We start from the raw sequence: 18,100 nt of genomic DNA, 5'->3' as shown, positions 1-18,100 counted from the left end.
CGCCTATTCTCACTTTCAGGTGACATTGTAAACAAGAAGCAGGCATCATTATCTTCTGCAAATGTAAAGAAATTGTTTGAGCGATTTGCTGAACAAGAAGTAGGACTGAGTGGACTTGTAGGCTGTAAAGTTTTACATTGTTTTGTTTTTGAATGCAATTATTTTTTGTACATAATTCTATATTTGTAAATTCAACTTTCATGATAAAGAGATTGCACTACGGCATTTGTATTAGGTGAATTGAAAAAAATATTATTTCTTTATTTTTATTACAAATATTTGCACTGTAAAAAACAAAACATAAAGTAAGTGCTGTACACTTTGTATTCTGTGTTGTAACTGAAATCAATATATTTGAAAATATAGAAAACATCCAAAAATATTTAAATAAAAGATATTCTATTGTTGTCTAACAGCACGATTAATTTTTTTAAATCACTTGACCGCCCTACCTCTTTTTTAATACACATAACTTTATGAATTATACCCATGAATCAGTGTGAAGAAATGGAAACAGCTACAAGAATGACAGAGTTCTTTTTGTTTTGAATACCACAGGTTCAATCATCATTGGGAATCACAGTTTGTTACCATCCAATTTCTAAGTTCTCAGCCATTTTCAGCCCCCCCCCCCCCTTTTTTTTTTTTTTTTTTTTATAAATACACATGACTTTACAAATTACACCCATGCAGCAGCATGGACTTTCAGCTACTAGTATATTAGAATACAAAATAAAGTCAAAATCAAATGTTTCAAATGACCTAAATATACATATCATTTTCCTTCATGGTGAAATTTGAAATTTTCAGGTTTCACTCCTATTCAGGATGAATGTCTAGTTGGCAGCCAGTTTCAAGCGGAGTGCCCCAAAGGTCGGTCCTGGGGCCAGTTTTGTTCAATATCTTCATTAATGATCTGGAGGATGGCGTGGATTGCACTCTCAGCAAGTTTGCAGATGACACTAAACTGGGAGAAGTGGTAGCTACGCTGTGGGGGTAGGGACAGGATACAGAGGGACCTAGACAAATTAGAGGATTGGGCCAAAAGAAACCTGATGAGGTTCAACAAGGACAAGTGCAGAGTCCTGCACTTAGAATGGAAGAATCCCATGCACTGTTACAGACTAGGGACCGGATGGCTAGGCAGCAGTTCTGCAGAAAAGGACCTAGGGGTTACAGTGGACGAGAAGCTGGATATGAGTCAACAGTGGGCCCTTGTTGCCAAGAAGGCTAACAGCATTTTGGGCTGTATAAGTAGGGGTATTGCCAGCAGATCAAGGGACATGATCATTCCCCTCTATTTGACCTTGGTAGGCCTCATCTGGAGTACTGTGTCCAGTTTTGGGCCCCACATTACAAGAAGGATGTGGAAAAATTGGAGAGAGTCCAGTGGAGGGCAACAAAAATTATTAGGGGGCTGGAGCACATGACTTACGAGGAGAGGCTGAGGGAACTGGGATTGTTTAGTCTCCAGAAGAGAAGGATGAGGGGGGATTTGATAGCTGCTTTCAACTACCTGAAAGGGGGTTCCAAAGAGGATGGAGCTCGGCTGTTCTCAGTGGTAGCAGGTGACAGAACAAGGAGTAATGGTCTCAAGTTGCAGTGGGGGAGGTTTAGGTTGGATATTAGGAAAAACTGTTTCACTAGGAGGGTGGTGAAGCACTGAAATGGGTCACTTAGGGAGGTGGTGGAATCTCCTTCCTTAGAGGTTTTTAAGGTCAGGCTTGACAAAGCCCTGGCTGGGATGATTTAGTTGGGTATTGGTCCTGCTTTGAGCAGGGGGTTGGACTAGATGACCTCCTGAGGTCCCTTCCAACCCTGATATTCTATGATTCTAAGCCAGATTTCAAAATCCACCGTGAAACACAACTCCCATCCTCCCTACAGCTCTATTCTGTATGCACGAGGCCATAGCTCATTACAGCTGTGCAGCAGTTTCAGAGCTGGTCTATACATGAAAGTGTGAATATAAGCAGAATAGCTTATATTCCAGAAAAACTCCATGTGTGGACAAAACCTAAGATAGGAACGGAATGACACAAACAACATGATTTTAGTAGCCGGGATTGTAATCTCTTTGGGGCAGGTACCTTTTATTTTTTTTGTATCAGATGTGGTGCAGCACCTAGCGCAATAGGGCTCTAGTAACTGATTGAGGCCTTAAGATATTACTGTGGTGTTTTGGGAATCACCCATACCAGTGAGGGGTTCTGTCACTGCCTGCTCTGTAACCTCGGGTGCCTTAGTGCTATGTTCCTATGGCTCAGAGCCCTGACACCAGCAGCCAGCCGAAAAGCATAGAGGTCTCACCCCGGCTGCTACCAGTCTAGTCCCTCCTTGCAGGGTGACCTCCACAACCCTTCTAGTTCTGAGTCTCCCCAAATCCATCTACTTCGAGTTCTTAACTACTAGCCATTCGGACCTTTCCCCTCTGGTTCATCCCCCCCGAAGGAGTGAAACCTGCCCCCAGTTATCAGTTCACTTTGGCACACACGCGCCACACAGTTTGCACAACAGACCTGCTTGGGGTAAAAATAAACCAAAAGTTTTTTAATAGAAAAATCAGACTCAATGTTGAAACAGTAAGGAAAAGCAAACACGAACCAGCTACGCAGAAAATAAACATAAGGATGCAACCTCAGGCTTCACACGTCTCTATTAGCTAAATTCCCCTTTCTAATACAAGTTACTTACTGCCTCTGAACTGTTTCCTAGCTTGCCCTCTGTTGTGGGGGCAGATCTAGTGTTTCATGGAAAACACCACGCTTAGATGCTGCTCTAAGCCAACGCGTGAGAGCCCTCCTGTCGATTGAAGAACTCCAGCCCCCGCGAGCAGTGACAGCTGTGTCAGTTGCAGAAGCTCTACCGCTGACATAGCGCTGTTCACACCGACGCTTAGGTCGATGTAACTTATAGTCGCTCAGGGGGGTGGCTTATTCACACCCCCGAGTGACATAACTTACACCCACCTAAGCGGTGGTGTGTACATAGCTTTAGCTTTACAAATCTGGGGTTCTCTTTCCGTTTCAATGTTTTCCCATTAACTCTACTGGTCCACCGTTGTCTTTTTCCTGGCTGGGCAACGGATGGGTACTTACATTTAGTTTCATATAAACAACTGACTTGGGTGGAGTCCCTCCTGGTTGTGAGGTGTATTTGAAATTGTAGTACTGGTCATGAGCATACTATTCTATACACATAAATACAAAGCTTCATAACCACAGTCTGTGTCTGTATCTTATAAAGACCATCAAGTTCAGAACGTTACAAGCTTTCCCAGAAGACCTTATTCGATATATTTTAACACACAGGAACACTGCATACAACCAGCTGGTTCAATTTGTTACTCTTTGGGGTTCAGACCCCCTGTTCTCCCCTCGGAGGGGTCTCAAACCTGATTGTCACAATTACCGTAACACATAAGATCAATACTGACCCTCAGTGGAATGTAGCCTCAGTTTTGTATCTGAGCGATAGCATCTGCAGTCACATGGCGTCCCTTAACACCACAACAGGGCACTGGTTCAGCACCACTTCAGAGGGCCGAGCACCAGCTACCGAACCAGGATCACTTCTTGCAGCACCTCCAGTTCTCTTCAAGGTCTCCCATCCAAATACCAAGCCTGCCTACCCTTGCTTCACTTAGGAAATCAGATCACACTCCACAACACAAGGTGATATGGCTAACACAGCGTGGCGTCGGGGTACACACAGAGACATATGTAGTGGCAACTGAGGCATGTGATTTACTGATGATCACCAAGAAGTGATAAAGTCTGGGTGTGGTGAAACCTACAGGAATACTTAGATCGTAAACTCTTTGGGAGCAGACCATCTTCTTCTTCTGTGTTTGTACAGTGCCTGGCACAATGGGGTCCTATTCATGACTTGGGCTCCTAACACACATAATGATGATGAGTGATGTTTAAAAATCCTTAAAGTGCCATTTAGTGCAACAATCTCCTCCCACAACAGGGCACAATACCCAAGCAGGACTACAATGGGGGCACTGCATTGATTAATAATCCTATCCCAACCTTGAAACTGTATACCAGCACCCTCAGCAGGCAATCATAGGATTGGGAATTTCAGCAAGCACCAGAGAGCTGCTGTGCTTGCTTATGGTTTAATTTAAAAGGGGTTTCCAGCCCTGGGCCAAGTTTTTAAACCCAAATTTATCCTATCTTTAAAAAATAAATTGCTAGACCTTTGAGGTAGACCCTCTGGATCCTGAACGACACACACATCCCCACCCAATGTTATCACTACTAAAAGATTTCATAGAAGCCCATTTTTGTGGGGTTCATTAAAAAAAAACCTAATGTTTTGTGCTCCCCCTAGCGGGTCTAAACAATGATGCCAATTCCCGCAGAGCTCAGGGCAGACCAAACATGAAGCCAATGCAAAAAAGAAAAGGCGCAGCATTACAAGCCGGAGTTGTTGTTAAAACAAAACAAAATAAACCTACTGCATCCAGTCTAATTAGAATCAAAACCCACCAGGGGGCAGAGGCTGGGCCGGGGGAGGAGAATGCCAGAGGAAAGAGCTCAAATTGGCGAGGAACAAAAAGATGTTTTATCTCTGCCTGCCGCGTGGGTTTCGCAACCGATGCCAAGCAGGAAACAATATTGTTGGGTTTTTTTCCCCCTAAACGTATGTGACAGCGTCCTTTTCAATAGAGGACGTTAATGGTCTGTATGAGGACTTGCACAAATCAAGTGAGAGCAAAACCTATGCTCGGTAGCAGAGTTTGCAAGCTGCAGGGCAGGCTGTCCTAAGGGTAGAAATGCAGGCGGTGACAGAAACAGCCCTAAAAAGGGTAAGTAATCATAGCATTGCGCTGACTCCAAAATTACAAGCAGCATCAGGGAATTGGGCGTGGGGCAGCGGGGGAGGGAGAGGAGGGGAGAAGATTCTTCAAATTAGTTCATGCTGAAAATCACTCGTTCTAACAAGGTGAGACGTTTCTTTTCGCCTTTTAATTAAAAGTTATCTTATAAATCAAAACCTCTTGCTCCTGCGCTTCAGGTGTCGGTTGAGAGAAACTCCTTTTCAATAGCCTAGGGTCCACTTACACAACCTGCTGTCTCCAGCTCAAACCCAGGTAACACGTCCAATTACCTGAGCTTTGCTTCCTGTAGTTTTTACAAGATCTTGACTCTCTATTAAAAAAAAAAAAACCACGCTCCGTACATGCATTAGTAGCTCTGCTCTTACATACATTTGCATTTACCGAATGCTCTCTGACTAATCCACCAGCACACTTCTGGATGGGTCTTCCACCATTGGAACAACACATTCATACTCCTCTGAGTACCTTCACGCTCTCTGTGCGATTCTGAAGGGGATGTGATGTTACTAGCACCCACTCCCTTTGTAATGTGCATGAGAGAGGTTTCCAGCTGAGAAAGCACCTCCTACCATCTTCTGGATGAGCCAAGCAGGGGACGTGTAGGGACAATTCTTAAATCCAGGGGGCTGGGTTTGAGTCTCGCACTGGCACAAGCAAGTCCAACCTAGGCTTGCCACCTCTCCCCATGTTTCCAGGATCCTCCCAGTAATGACGGGTGGTCCCACTCCTGGCACGCATGGGTTGTGGGATGGCAAATGGCCCTGAAAGAATTTTGAGGGCCCACAAAACGTGCCAACGTTTAACCACTTGCCATTTCACAGAATATCAGAAATGTTATGCTGAAAGGTGCCAACGGCTGGCAGCAAGTGAGTCTTAGGGCTTGTCTACACTGGCACTTTACAGCGCGGCAACTTTCTTGCTCGGGGGGGGTGTGAAAAAACACCCCCCTGAGCGCAGCAAGTTTCAGTGCCCCAGTGCTGGGAGCTGCACCCCTCACGGAGGTGGTTTTTAGCTCTCCCAGCGCTGCACCGCGGCCACACAAGGCACGTTGCCAATGTAGACTAGCCCTTAGGGTATGTCTACGCTTGTAGAGTTTTTGCACTGTAAGTTTCACCGGTGATAGGGAACCAGTGAAAGAAAAGTGCTGGTTTGTATACTCAATTCCTCAGGTGTCAGAGAGTGTTTACATTAGCAGCACTTCCATCGTGGATGAGAGCAGCTCTCTCCAGTTTGACGACGGGTCTTGTGAAAAGGGGGGGGGGGGGGAGATCGCGGGGCATCCTGGGTCCCTGCACAGCCTCCTCTCCCCAAACACTGATCAGCTCCCGTAGCTCAGCATTGCTCCAAACAGGGGATCCTTTGCTCCGCGGAGCAGGCATTGTCACCTGGCCAGATAAGTGAGCAGTTGCCAAGAAAACAGGAAGGGGAATTTCAAAGTTCCTGGGGCTTTACAGGGGGAGGGGTGGATGGATGGCAGGAGAGAGATCACTTGATCATTACCTGTTAGGTTCACTCCCTCTGGGATGCCTGGCATTGGTTAATGTCAGCAGACAGGATACTGGGCTGGATGGACCTTTGGTCTGACCAAGTCTGGCCGTTCTTATGTTCTTCTTATGTTCTTATGTTTACCTGGCAGCAGAGCTGCTGGCTAGAGTGGTTGCCTAGGCACTGTGGGATATCCTCAGGAGGCTAAAAGCTGTGTAAACAGGAAGAACGCGTCTTCACTTGCACATCACCGCAAAAGCATCACCGGTAAGAGCTGTACGCCTCTCGTGGAGATGGTTTTCTTTTTGCGGTGAAACTTCTGAGTTCCACTGCAAAAAGTCATTGGCAAGTGTAGATGCTCCCATGGTTTGTGCGCAAAAAAGGGACTTTTTCCACTTTAAATGGCAAGTGTAGACATGCCCTTAGATCCAAAGACAAACCTAGGCCTCATTAAAGCCAACAAGCATGTCCTGTACCCTCCTTTAGGCTCAGCAGAAGGAGCAGTCAAGCCCCTTTACCTAGTAAAAATAGCTGCAGACAAGGGGAGGGGGAAGGGAAGCGCTGCAGGTACTAGGCTGCATGGCAGGTCAAAGTGAAGCTGTGTGAATTGAGGGGTTTCCCAGGTTGCAAATGCAGGGGAGAGGCTATGTGTGTTGGAGGCAGAAAGCCCGGAGAAACAGTTCTGAGTATCATCACCCTGAGAGAAAGCAGAAACAGAGCTTCTTGGGCACACACCTCACTGGAGTGGCAGACAGGGGGATTCTGGAGTAAGGAAATGGTTGGCTGCTCTTATTTGTTCCTTCTGTGTGTTCCTACCTACTTCAACAACAACAAAACCCACCAAGAATATACCTGACTCAGATCACTGATTTCTCATCCGAGCTGAAACAACCCTGCAAGGCCCCAGACTTTGGCTAACCGCTTGGGACAAAGGAAGAGCAATAATGTGCATTCCTATGGGGCCCGCCATGCAAGGATCTCAGACATCCATGGCTTAAGCCTCACCCCAGCCCCAGGAGTAGGGAAATATTACCCTCCACGTTTTGTCAAGGAGGAAATTGAGGCACAGCGAAGGGAGGAATCTTGCCCAAGATCACAAATCTGTGTTACAGCCAGCCAGCCTCCAGCAGGGGAAGGGTGGATTGACTCCACACCCTATGTGAGAAGCAGTGACCTGCTAAGTTTTGCCAAGCAAGAACTCACCACTTATTCATTGCTTGTTGCTAATGATGCTCAAAAAGCAACGATCCAAGGCTAACATATTCAAACACAGGGCACCTAAAACAGAACACATTGGCCTACAGTTAATAGCCTCAGTGTCCCTTTCAGCAATGTGTACGTGCACCACCACCCTCTGCTGAATGGAATCAGAACTATTCAGCTCTGTGTCTTAGCCCCTATACTGTTAAAAGCTATTGGAGAGTCTCCTGTAGTTCAAGTGGCAGGGGCTGGGGCATTTGGAGAGGAACTGATTCTATGTAGAATGTTCCCCAAAGGTTTTCACAAGGCATCAACAGCTCATTGAAAGGAAGAATATCACAGAGTGAAGGGGAATTGTTCATGGTTCAAACACAGCGCAGCTGGTGAAAAGAGCAGATCACAATATTTTGAATTTTTGATGACATTGCAAATTTTGGGAAAAAACAAGAAAAAAAAATCTCCCGCTACCCCCCCCCCCCCCAGCTCTCCTGTTCTGCGACCAGGTATTTAGATCACAAAACCACCACCACGAATGACACTGAATGGGATACCCTCTTGCTGAGAGTCTCAGCAAAGAAGTCAGAGAGGGATGAATGAGTTATGGAAACAAGCTACCTTCTGGCAACACACAAATACTCCAGAGGTGACTCCTCCAATGGAGGCATGAGGCAGACAAGGATTGCGGGGGGCTTTTTATTGCTTTCCCCTCTCCCCAAGGGAGAGAGCTTACGCAGCCAGATCCTGCTCTTGGACGAGTTTTGTTCACTTGGATGGCGGGAGTGACTCCAGATTTACACCGGTGTCATTTCAGTTCTTGAATCAGGCGCTTGGTCTCCAAGGCTGTCAGTCTGAACACCAGCAATCAGCTCGCTCCCATGAATGGGCTGCCACGCTTGGACAACCACACCCAACTACAGCCTGGACCAGAGATCAGCAGCCAGATCAAAGAGAGGAAAAACTCAAGAGTGGCAGTGACATAGGAAACAGCTATCCCAGGCAAATGGGGGTGACAGGTGGGCGGGGGGGATAATGTGGCTCATGGTGAAAGAGAGATGGATGTGCAGTGCCTTATCGGGGACTCTCTGTTATTCCAACTAGCTTCCTGATAACGTAAGAAGCTTAATCAACTATGCAAATGACGGCCTATCTGGAGACAGGGGGAAGTAGAAAAATAAACCCAGAGATTGTGCATTAAACTAGCCCATGAAATAAGGAGGGGGGAGAAAAGAGGTTCCTTCTTTTGATAAAATTCTTTCAAAAGATTAAATTAAAGCAGAATTAATTAGGAGAATCGCACTTAACCCAACTCCCCGTAAGAGGGGTCAGCAGGCAAGAGGCAATCAAGTGAAAGACAGACGCAAGCGGCACTAAAAGAGCTAGCCAGCCAGGGAGAAACCAAATAAAACAAGAGTTCACCATTTTTGGCTGGGCCGTCTAGTTGGGCGCTAGATGGAGGATTGGACAGCTAAAGAGCCCCACTTTGTCATCCCTGGGAAGCTGGAGGGGCAGAGGAAGAAATAAGCTGATTACTTATTATCCCGTCAAGTAATAAATGAGAGGAGAAGGAATGTTGGGTGGGAGAAGACGGCAATGCAGAGACCATTGGTGCCTCGGTTCTTCTTTGGTCCCACTGCCCCACGGTATCTTGCGGTTTAACAGTAGGAGGGCAGTGCATGGTTATCCACAGTAGGCGACTCACACACCACAAGGAGCAGCCTATCCAGCCCAAAATCCTACATACCCCACGGCACCCGCGGCGTAGCACGTGCTGCAGCACAAAGAACCCCACCTGCCCAAAGGAACCTGAAGCATTGCTGCAAATCGTGGCATCCTTCAGTGCATGGCCCACAGAGGTCTGTAGGGTGCAGCACCCCCCGTGACCAGCAAAAGAGCCCACCGCAGGACATGGCCAACTGTCCTCTCCAACCTGAGAAGAGCCCTCACGGCATAGCGTTCCAGTTGCCTCCAAAGCAGCACCCTACATGTCATGGCATCCTGCCCCACCTTACCAGGAAGAGCCTGCCCCATGGGTTAGCCTTGTGACAACTTTGGCTGCTTTGGAGTTAAGTCAGTTGAGTTCAGACTGCAGTTTACCATGGGAAAGCCCTTGGTGCACTATCACATGGCCCCTGCTTCTCTCACAGCCAGCCGTCTCCGATTCTGATGGTTCTGTTGGGCTGCTGGGTTTTTAAGTGAAAAGGCATGGTGCAGCACTGCCAACACAAAACACTTGGGAGCAGCAGCAACCAATTGCCCCTAGACTTTGAAGTACAGATTGGATCTAGGGGAGTTATATTGTCATTTGCAAGTCTCATTGCATGGCTCCAAGACCTCATCTCTCATGACACACCAAGGCACTTCTGAATCTGAGCCTCAGGGGCGGGGGGGAAGAACAGCAACACGTAACGCACACAAGAGAGAGAAAACAAGTCAAGGAAGTGCTCAGCAAATACAACCTCTCACCACCTTGATGGCTGGATGGTTTAATAGCTAGGGGGGCTTCAAGGGAGCCAGGTGATGCTCTGTGCCAGAACGAGCAAATAGCTTCTTTCAAATCCGGTTCTTGCTGTGTAAATCCTTCACAGTGGATGGAAAGGAGTTTTTCTGCTGTACTAGGCACCGTGAGGAACTTTGAGAGCTTTGCAGTATGTTGCACACACAGGCTGCAGCTGGAAGGGCCAGGGGTCTAAGCAGCACAGTGATGTAAATGATGGTGTTGTGTTACACGCTGGGTGGGAGTGGTAACTTGCACTGACTGGGCACTCAGCAGATGTCCAAAACAAGTATCACATATTCTAGTTTGGCACCAAGCATCAGCCCCTTGGTTTGTAGATTAGATTCCAAAATGGCAAGGAACTGATTCCACAACAATTTCTGCAACCATGGAATTGCAGGATATATCGGGCACCGACCATGGGGGAAAACCCTCTTCCCATGCAACCCCATCTCCACCTCAGAGGAGATTAAGGATAGTAAAGAAATGGGCCTGACCTCAGAGGCTGAAACAGAAAGAGGAAGTGGAACTGGATGCCACAGGGGTCTGGTAATGGGACAAACAAGTCTATCTATCTAGGTCCTTATATTGCACCCATCACCCTGGTATCCAAGTGCCTCTCACCTTTAGATCATGCTGGAGTACATCCCATGATGGTAGCAACCAAATGTCATTACCATCTGTGGCTTTTAAGAGGCTTACATGGACCAAATTAGTGGGTCTCACTCCAGTTCCCAGTAAGCAGTCGCCCATGTAAACCCCCCCACTGCACTAACTGGGCTCTTTTGTTGGCAGATTTAGCACAGGTGTCAAGGACTAGATGGGCCACAGAGACTGAACCACTCTTCTGAAGCATATGGGCCATGGAGATGGAACTACATTAATCTAGAGAACCATAAACTCTTACAGGGTTACACATCTTTCATGATATGGCTCTACATGTTTGGAGGATAAAGAGAACTTTCGGAGATATCAATAAATATAATAGAGAGGGATGTATCTTCCAGCTCCATCACCAGAAGGTAGAATAATTCTCAGACTCCAGCTGAGGTCAGAAGCTGGGAGGAGATGACCTCTCAGCAGATGTGGGAGACGTCACACTGTTATTTTGCATTACAGTCAAGTCCAGTCACCAAATATTTAAAAAAAAAAAAATAACTTTCACAAATCATACTCCCTCAAAGCAGAAGGAAGGAGAAAAGTTGGTTTCTCTGCTGACACCTTGCATGGAGACGTCAGCAACCAAGTGTCCTCCAGGGAACATCAAAATCAGCTCATCATCAGCTGCATATTCAGAAACCCAATCGCATGGATAAATAGTAAAGGATCATTGTGTTTACCTGCAATTAATGGGAACTCACCATCTCCACATGACAAACCTGGGGCTCCTTTATTTGCTCCGTTTCTTTGGACACAGATGGAATAAGGGGTGAAAAGAAAAAAAAAATTCTCCCTCCTTACACAAGTGCTTTAGTATTCTGCAGCCGTGCTGCCCAATTACACAAACCCACGCACAGCCACCATTACCACACTCGCTCCTCTGCTGTTTTCCCGTCTCCAAGAGCTATTTATCCTGGTAAAACGTTGTTGAATAAATAAATCTATTCCTCCCCCTACACAGCTATGGCGCCTGGTTGCAGCACAGCCCTGTTGAGAGAGTTGGGTGGAAATCACTCCCTGCAGGGTTGAACTGATGCAGCCCTCTCTCTAGGCCAAACCTCAACCCCCCACACAAGTAGAACCTCCACTCTGCTTTGCATGGACATCTGCCCTTCCCTAACACTAGGGCTAGTTGATTTGCAACTTGGACACAGCTTCCTTGCAGTCTATAGATTGATCTATCCACAATTCTAGGGCCCACACAGAGTTTTAGTGACCACAGGTGATCAGGACTTAGATTATGTGTCTTTGGAAGAGATATAAAACCAATATAGGGAATTTATAAAGCCACCAGTACCATATATCTAAGCACTTCACAATCTTTAATGTATTCATCCTTACACAGGGCTGGCTCCAGGCACCAGCAAAACAAGCAGGTGTTTGGGGCGGCACATTTCTAGGGGCGGCATTCTGGCGCCGGCCATCATAGGCGCTGACTCCGGGGAATGGGGGAAAAGTGCCCCCGCCGCCCCAGCTCGCCGCCCCAGCTCGCCTCCGCTCCACCTCTGCCTGCTCTTCTTAGTGCGCCGCCGCCTCTCCGCTTCTCCCCCCTCCCTCCCAGGCTTGCCGGGCGGAGCAGGCAGAGCGGAGGTGAGCTAGGGCGGGAGGTCGCGGGGGCTGCCCGCAGGAAGCAATGGGAGGGGAGGGAGGCGGGGCTGGGGATTTGGGGAAGGAGTGGAGTTGGGGTGGGGCCGGGGACCATGAAAATAAAGGGGGGGTCGGCCAAAATTCTTTTTGCTTGGGGCGGCAAAAATCCTAGAGCCGGCCCTGTCCTTACAGGACTCTGTGCAAGGTAAGTATTATCCCCATTTTACAGATGGGAAACTGAAGCCCAGAGAGGCGAAGTGATTTCCCCAAGGTCACACAAAGTCTGTGGCAGAGCAGGGAATTGAATCTGGGTCTCCCAAGTCTCTAACCACTGAACCAACCTTCCACTCAGCTCATAAATGACACCAGCCTTCACCAAACCTTTCAATTAACATTTCCAGTTTCTAACATGTGCTTGTGCCATGGGGGATTTTCCCTCTAGACCACTTTGCTTTTTGTCCTTTTTATCTCTTCGTTCTGTTTCATTCACTCTTTTTCCACTCCATCTGTAGCTTGGTTTTCCCTTTTCTTTCTTCTTTGTTGTCTTGGTTACATGGCCAGACTCTCGATATGCGGCTAGTTTTCATTCTAATGATGTGTTCTTGTAAAGCACAATATTTTACTTCAATTGTCTGTCACTGGAAAATTCCTTTGACAGATATAACATTTGTATATCAACCAACTGATATTGCTTTATGACTGGGTAGTTTGCAGGGCTTCCACAAATGGTGCATCTTGAGAACCTGAGATACGATCTGTATCATTTATATAGAAACAAACACAAATACACACAAAAACCAGTACATTCTTAACTGCGGAGAAACAGGGTTTCTCCAAAATGGTCTGCTAATTACTTGCAGCAAACCTTTCAGTATCAAGTAGTAAATAGATTCTGTACCTTTAAGGCAAACAAGTGTATTATAACTCCATCCCTTATGCAATATTGCTCACGCAATCTCGTTGACCCAGAAATGGATCACCAGGTATGGCCCCGCCGGTTACATTACACCAGCTGTCTGGAGGGTGGGGGGAGCAGTAAAATACCATTGTTGCTAGGATCCCTTGGGAGACAGGCACTGGGAAACCCTTGGCCTTGGTCCATAGGGGACATAGGTTCATCTGAGCCTACACAGGTTATTTCAGAGACTGATTTGCCCATAGGAAGTATTTCTCCAACTCCAATCAAACTCTATGCTAATTGGATGGGTTAGCAGCAGCATCGATGGGGAGAGCTGGAACCAGCTCACTCGGCCACTCCTCTTCCCCTGCTATTGAACAAGACTTCCAGGGTGACGAGACCAAACCAACTGTGAAACCCCAAAAAGCAGGCACCAGTTAGTTCCAGGTGAAAATCCGAGGCTCTTCAGCAGACCTAGTGGCAAGGCCACGCGCCTGCAATGCGAGGGAGCAATGTCTGAGCGTCGGACCGGCCCTTTACATTTCCCAGGATGCGTGGGATTTGGAAGGGGAGGGAAGCTGGTGTTCCAAGCTCAGAGCCGTTGCTCACTGGCCATCCTTCTAGGCTGACCAGGAGTCACAGGAGCAGCGTTGCTGGGAGTTGCCTCCTGTTCTCCTAGCAAGAGGGATGATGGAATGAGAGAGATTTCTGCAGGGAATGGGTACCCCAGATTTGCTGGCCCAAAACAAATAAAAAGCATTTCCTGGGCGAATGCAGCTTTCCGCACACTGCATGGGGAAAGCTGCCTCTCACAAAGACACTTGGTTGGCTGACTGCTGATCCCAGCCCCGTGCTCCCGCACTGCTCTCACGTCCATTCCCTGTGAGCTACAGTCTGCAGAACATTATTCACATTTAGTAAACATGGAACACAAGGCAGCTCTCCAAGGTTCCTGTCAGCAGCTCAGCTTCCCTCCTCTGATTCTTTACCCTAAAAGGATGCCCCTGGTCTCTGCCACACACTGTAAAAATAAAAGCCTTCCCAGCCTGTATGCCCGGGTTTTCTATGCTCCCAACAGAAAGATCAGTTCCTAGAGTCTGTAAAATGACCTGCAAAGGAGGGGAAAAGGAGAGAGCTTCTGCCTTATTTTGCATCTTATGAGACATAAAGAAGGTATGAAAGTGTTGGGGGTGCAGCCTATTTTTTTTTAAACATTTGTAATTCAGATCTCATCTCCCTTATTTTTTCCTAGGGGACACTATAGGCTGTTGGAGAATTAGCCAGGTTACGATGACATCACGGATAACAGGGAAGTGAAAAGTAATTAAATGGTGGCGGGGAAAATGATTTTTACTCAAATGGTTTACAAACAACTTAGCTGGTTTGGGTTGAGCCCATTTCACTCATGTCTCAACACACAGCAGTAAGAAAAAAAAAACACTCTTATTGACCATTCAACAGCCCTACCCCCCACCCTTTAATTAAGGACTGAAACAGTTCCCAGTGAACATATCTTGGTCCTCCAGGGCAGACCTCCACGTGAACAGGGAAGGCTGGACCAGACTTGACATGCCTGATATTTCGAAGATAAAAAGCAAGCAGAAGATACCTGTGACCAAGTGACTTCCCTCACCCTGCTCCATACACAGTCCACACAAGTTGTAATAGGTCACCAGTTAACTCCCCCCCCACCTCCTCCCACACACACGCACACATACACACAACCTGCTCCCCCCCCCCCCACACACACACACACACTCTTGGCGTCTAACTTTTATTAACAAAGGGAATTCAAAATGAAACAACACAAAATCCAGCCCAAGTCTTCTTCCCAAGATTGGCAGCTTCCAAGGCTCCTCCATGGGGACTGCTCAGTACACATCCTAGTTCTCCACTCTCGAGAGCCACTCCCACACCTCTATATTCTGATGTGGTGACGATGCACACCACTTCGCAGCAGGAACATCCTCTGGCTCTGTTATTCAGGCAAACGCTGCCACCCTGCTCCTGCATCATACAAGGCTCTAAAACGGGGCACAGAGCCCATTTTTAGCATTGGAAGGTTACCTTTAATGGCTCTTGGTAGCTTAAGAATAAAACACCTGCCAAAGCCACTGGTAAAAGTCTTTCAGTCTTGGCTTTAGCTTCAGAAGATAAACACTAGTGCCCCATATAATAAAATGACAGCAGCTGTTACAATACAAAGCTATATCTAAGCCATAGACATGTACAGTTCATTTGGAGGGTACCTAGTAACTTTGAGAGGGACTTAAGCCAGATACCATAAAGAGAGCATTTATTTATACGGAGTCGACCATGGTTACCCAGTAAACACAATGCTTATTACCTTTCAAACACAGCTCTTCTTTCATAGAAATCCTTCTCCCGTTGCATAAACACACACTCAGCCTTACCCAGATAAAGCAACCACTAACTTCCATGCTAGGTTTGTGGTAAAAGTATGTCTGGTCACATCACTCTAAAGGAACATCTCCAAAGTATGAGTCATATTTCTTAATAACCCACAACGCCAGTAAGTTCTTCCTCCACAGCGCACACAGATACCCTGTGATTAGCCATTTAATTAGACAGTCTGAGCTGAAAAAGTTTGTACTTGGATCTACGCTACTCCAAAGTCTGAAGGTGGCTAGACCCATGGCCACGCATCTTCTGGAAGGTGCAACGTTAGGAGAAGACTTGTCCCCTCAGTCAGGTCAGCCTAATCCCTCAGAGCTGAAGTGCAATCAACCAATACAATTCAACTCACAAAATAGGTAACCGTGCACCAGGCCTATAAAATGCTCCCCACTCATCTCGATGCAGCCAGTCTCCATAGCAACTAGCAGCACTGACTTAGGAAGGCCACGCTGGGCCAGGCCTACCTTTTTCATCTTGCCACTTTTGGTGCCCACGAACGCCAGTGAGTGGTTCTTGTAGACGTAGGCGATCACGGATGTCATCCTGTCCCCGTCTTCGGTGAAGATGGGGAGACCTCGCACCATCTCCGATACTCCCAGAGGGGCATTCATATCCAGGCCGCAGAAATTGTCATCAATTGTTAACAGCTGTGAACAGAAGGGGGAGGAGGAGAGAGAGCATGAGGCCACTGAACATGGATTAATAATACAGGAGTACCTAGGGGGCCCCAGCCAAGATCAGGGCCCCATACTGATGCTCCACAAACACAGTAAGAGACATTCCCTGGCCTAAAGAGCTTACAATCTAAAGAGACAAGACAGACAAACAGCCAGGGATGCTGGAATGGGGGCAGCTGGAGCCCAGCAGTTTTGGGGAGCCATGGACCATCCACCTGACCCTGAGAGCAGCCCCGGGCTCCCCGCCCAGGGCAAGTGGAGGGACCCCGGCTCTCCGGAGCTGCCCGCGCAGCTCTTACCATGGCTGGGCTGCGGCTCCGAGGCCCCACCCCCAACCGGAGCGGGTGGGGATAAGAACCACACGGACAGCTGTGGGGAACCTTGGACCCTCCACCTGCCCTGGGCGGGGGCCCCAGAGGTGGGGACACAGGCTGCTCTTGGGCCCCCCACCCCCATCCTGAGCAGGTGGAGGGTCGTGGCTTCCTGGCCCAGCTTCAGCTTCCGGCTTGGCCAGGGGTGGGGGGCTCTGCCCTCCCTCCCCCACTTTTGGGAAGGCAACTAGCCCACTGTCACACAGCAAGTCAGTGGTAGAGTCATGCATAAAAACCCAGGGCCTCCTGAATCCTAGTGCAGTGCCCTACCCACTGGACCACATCACCTCATCCTTTTGCCTATAAGTTTATCATTCATGACCTAACAACCAAGCCCATGGTCTGTTAAGAATCTCAGCTTAAATATTCCCAGTTTGTGTCTGAAATGCACATAAATCACAAGGGACTCATTTCCCAGACCTGAAGAAGGGCTGTGTGTGGCTCGGACGCTTGTCTCGCTCACCAGCAGAAGCTGTTCCACTAAAAGATATTACCTTACCCACCTTGTCTCTATAAGGGAATCAGAGTCAGGACTCCTGGGTTCTATTCCCGCTCCCCCAATCACACAATGTGAGCTTGGTCAAGTCAGCTAACCTCTCTGGGTCTCAGTTTCCCTTCTGTAAAATGGAGGTCACTAACACCTACCCACCTCAAAGGGGGATTTTGAGGACGATTAACTCATTAAGTGTCTGTAAAGCACTTTGGGCCCATGGAGGACAAGTTCTGTAACTGGAGCTCTGTAGTGGCTCTCTCTTTCTTTCCAAGTGCTGAAGACATCTGTAAAGCCCTAACAACCTGAAAAACTGCCCTGCCCACTTATACACCTTCACAGCCACTACGATCTGCTGGGCTACTACTGTCTCTTTCTGGACTTGAACGCCTCAGGATTGGCACAGAGGACCTTCATATTTGGAACTTGGTCCATGAGAGCCCAAAGTGGCCAGCCATCAGAATATGGTGGAAGCTGTGAATGCATTTGGTTTAGCATATGGTTAGGTTTCTTTGATGGTGCTTCCTAGAAGATCAATAGGCAATGTATTCGCTGCAGCAGACGGCATTGGCAGAAGCATCTCTTCTACCTAGCTTTAGGCAACACGGTTTGGTGAGGAGGGCATTGGACTGGATGTTAGGAGACCCTACCCTGTTAACAGAGGTTCTCTCCTTTAGCTCTAGTAGCAGCAATACGTGCTTTGTCAGTTCTATCAGTGCTGGTGTTGCGACATTCCAGTTGGTCATGGCACGCTAGGTGGTGACAAGGAAGCAGCCCTAGATGGCCAGAGTGTGGTGTATAATAGCACATTTGCCAAGGCAATAGGTTCTATGAACATGATTCATCAAAGCACTTAAGCATGTGCTTAAATGCTTTGCTGGATTGAGGCCTATAAGTGTTAATTAAATAAGTGTGCAGAATGTCTATCTAATTTTCTTAGATCAATAATAAAATGATCATGAGCCTTA

At 47.5% G+C, this 18,100-nt stretch overlaps 1 protein-coding gene across 1 annotated transcript in view; it reads right to left on the bottom strand.

The window, feature by feature from the left end:
• PLXNA4 (plexin A4) overlaps positions 1-18,100 on the bottom strand; it is a 632,199-nt gene that overhangs the window by 554,024 nt on the left and 60,075 nt on the right. The window contains exon 3 of the mRNA XM_054015834.1: positions 16,059-16,241. Within this exon, the coding sequence (XP_053871809.1) occupies positions 16,059-16,241 (183 nt within the window). The remainder of the gene's footprint in view (positions 1-16,058; positions 16,242-18,100) is intronic.

This window comes from Malaclemys terrapin, chromosome 1, assembly GCF_027887155.1.
Source record: "Malaclemys terrapin pileata isolate rMalTer1 chromosome 1, rMalTer1.hap1, whole genome shotgun sequence".
Classification (NCBI taxonomy): domain Eukaryota; kingdom Metazoa; phylum Chordata; order Testudines; family Emydidae; genus Malaclemys; species Malaclemys terrapin.
This window is presented reverse-complemented; position numbering and strand designations above follow the sequence as displayed.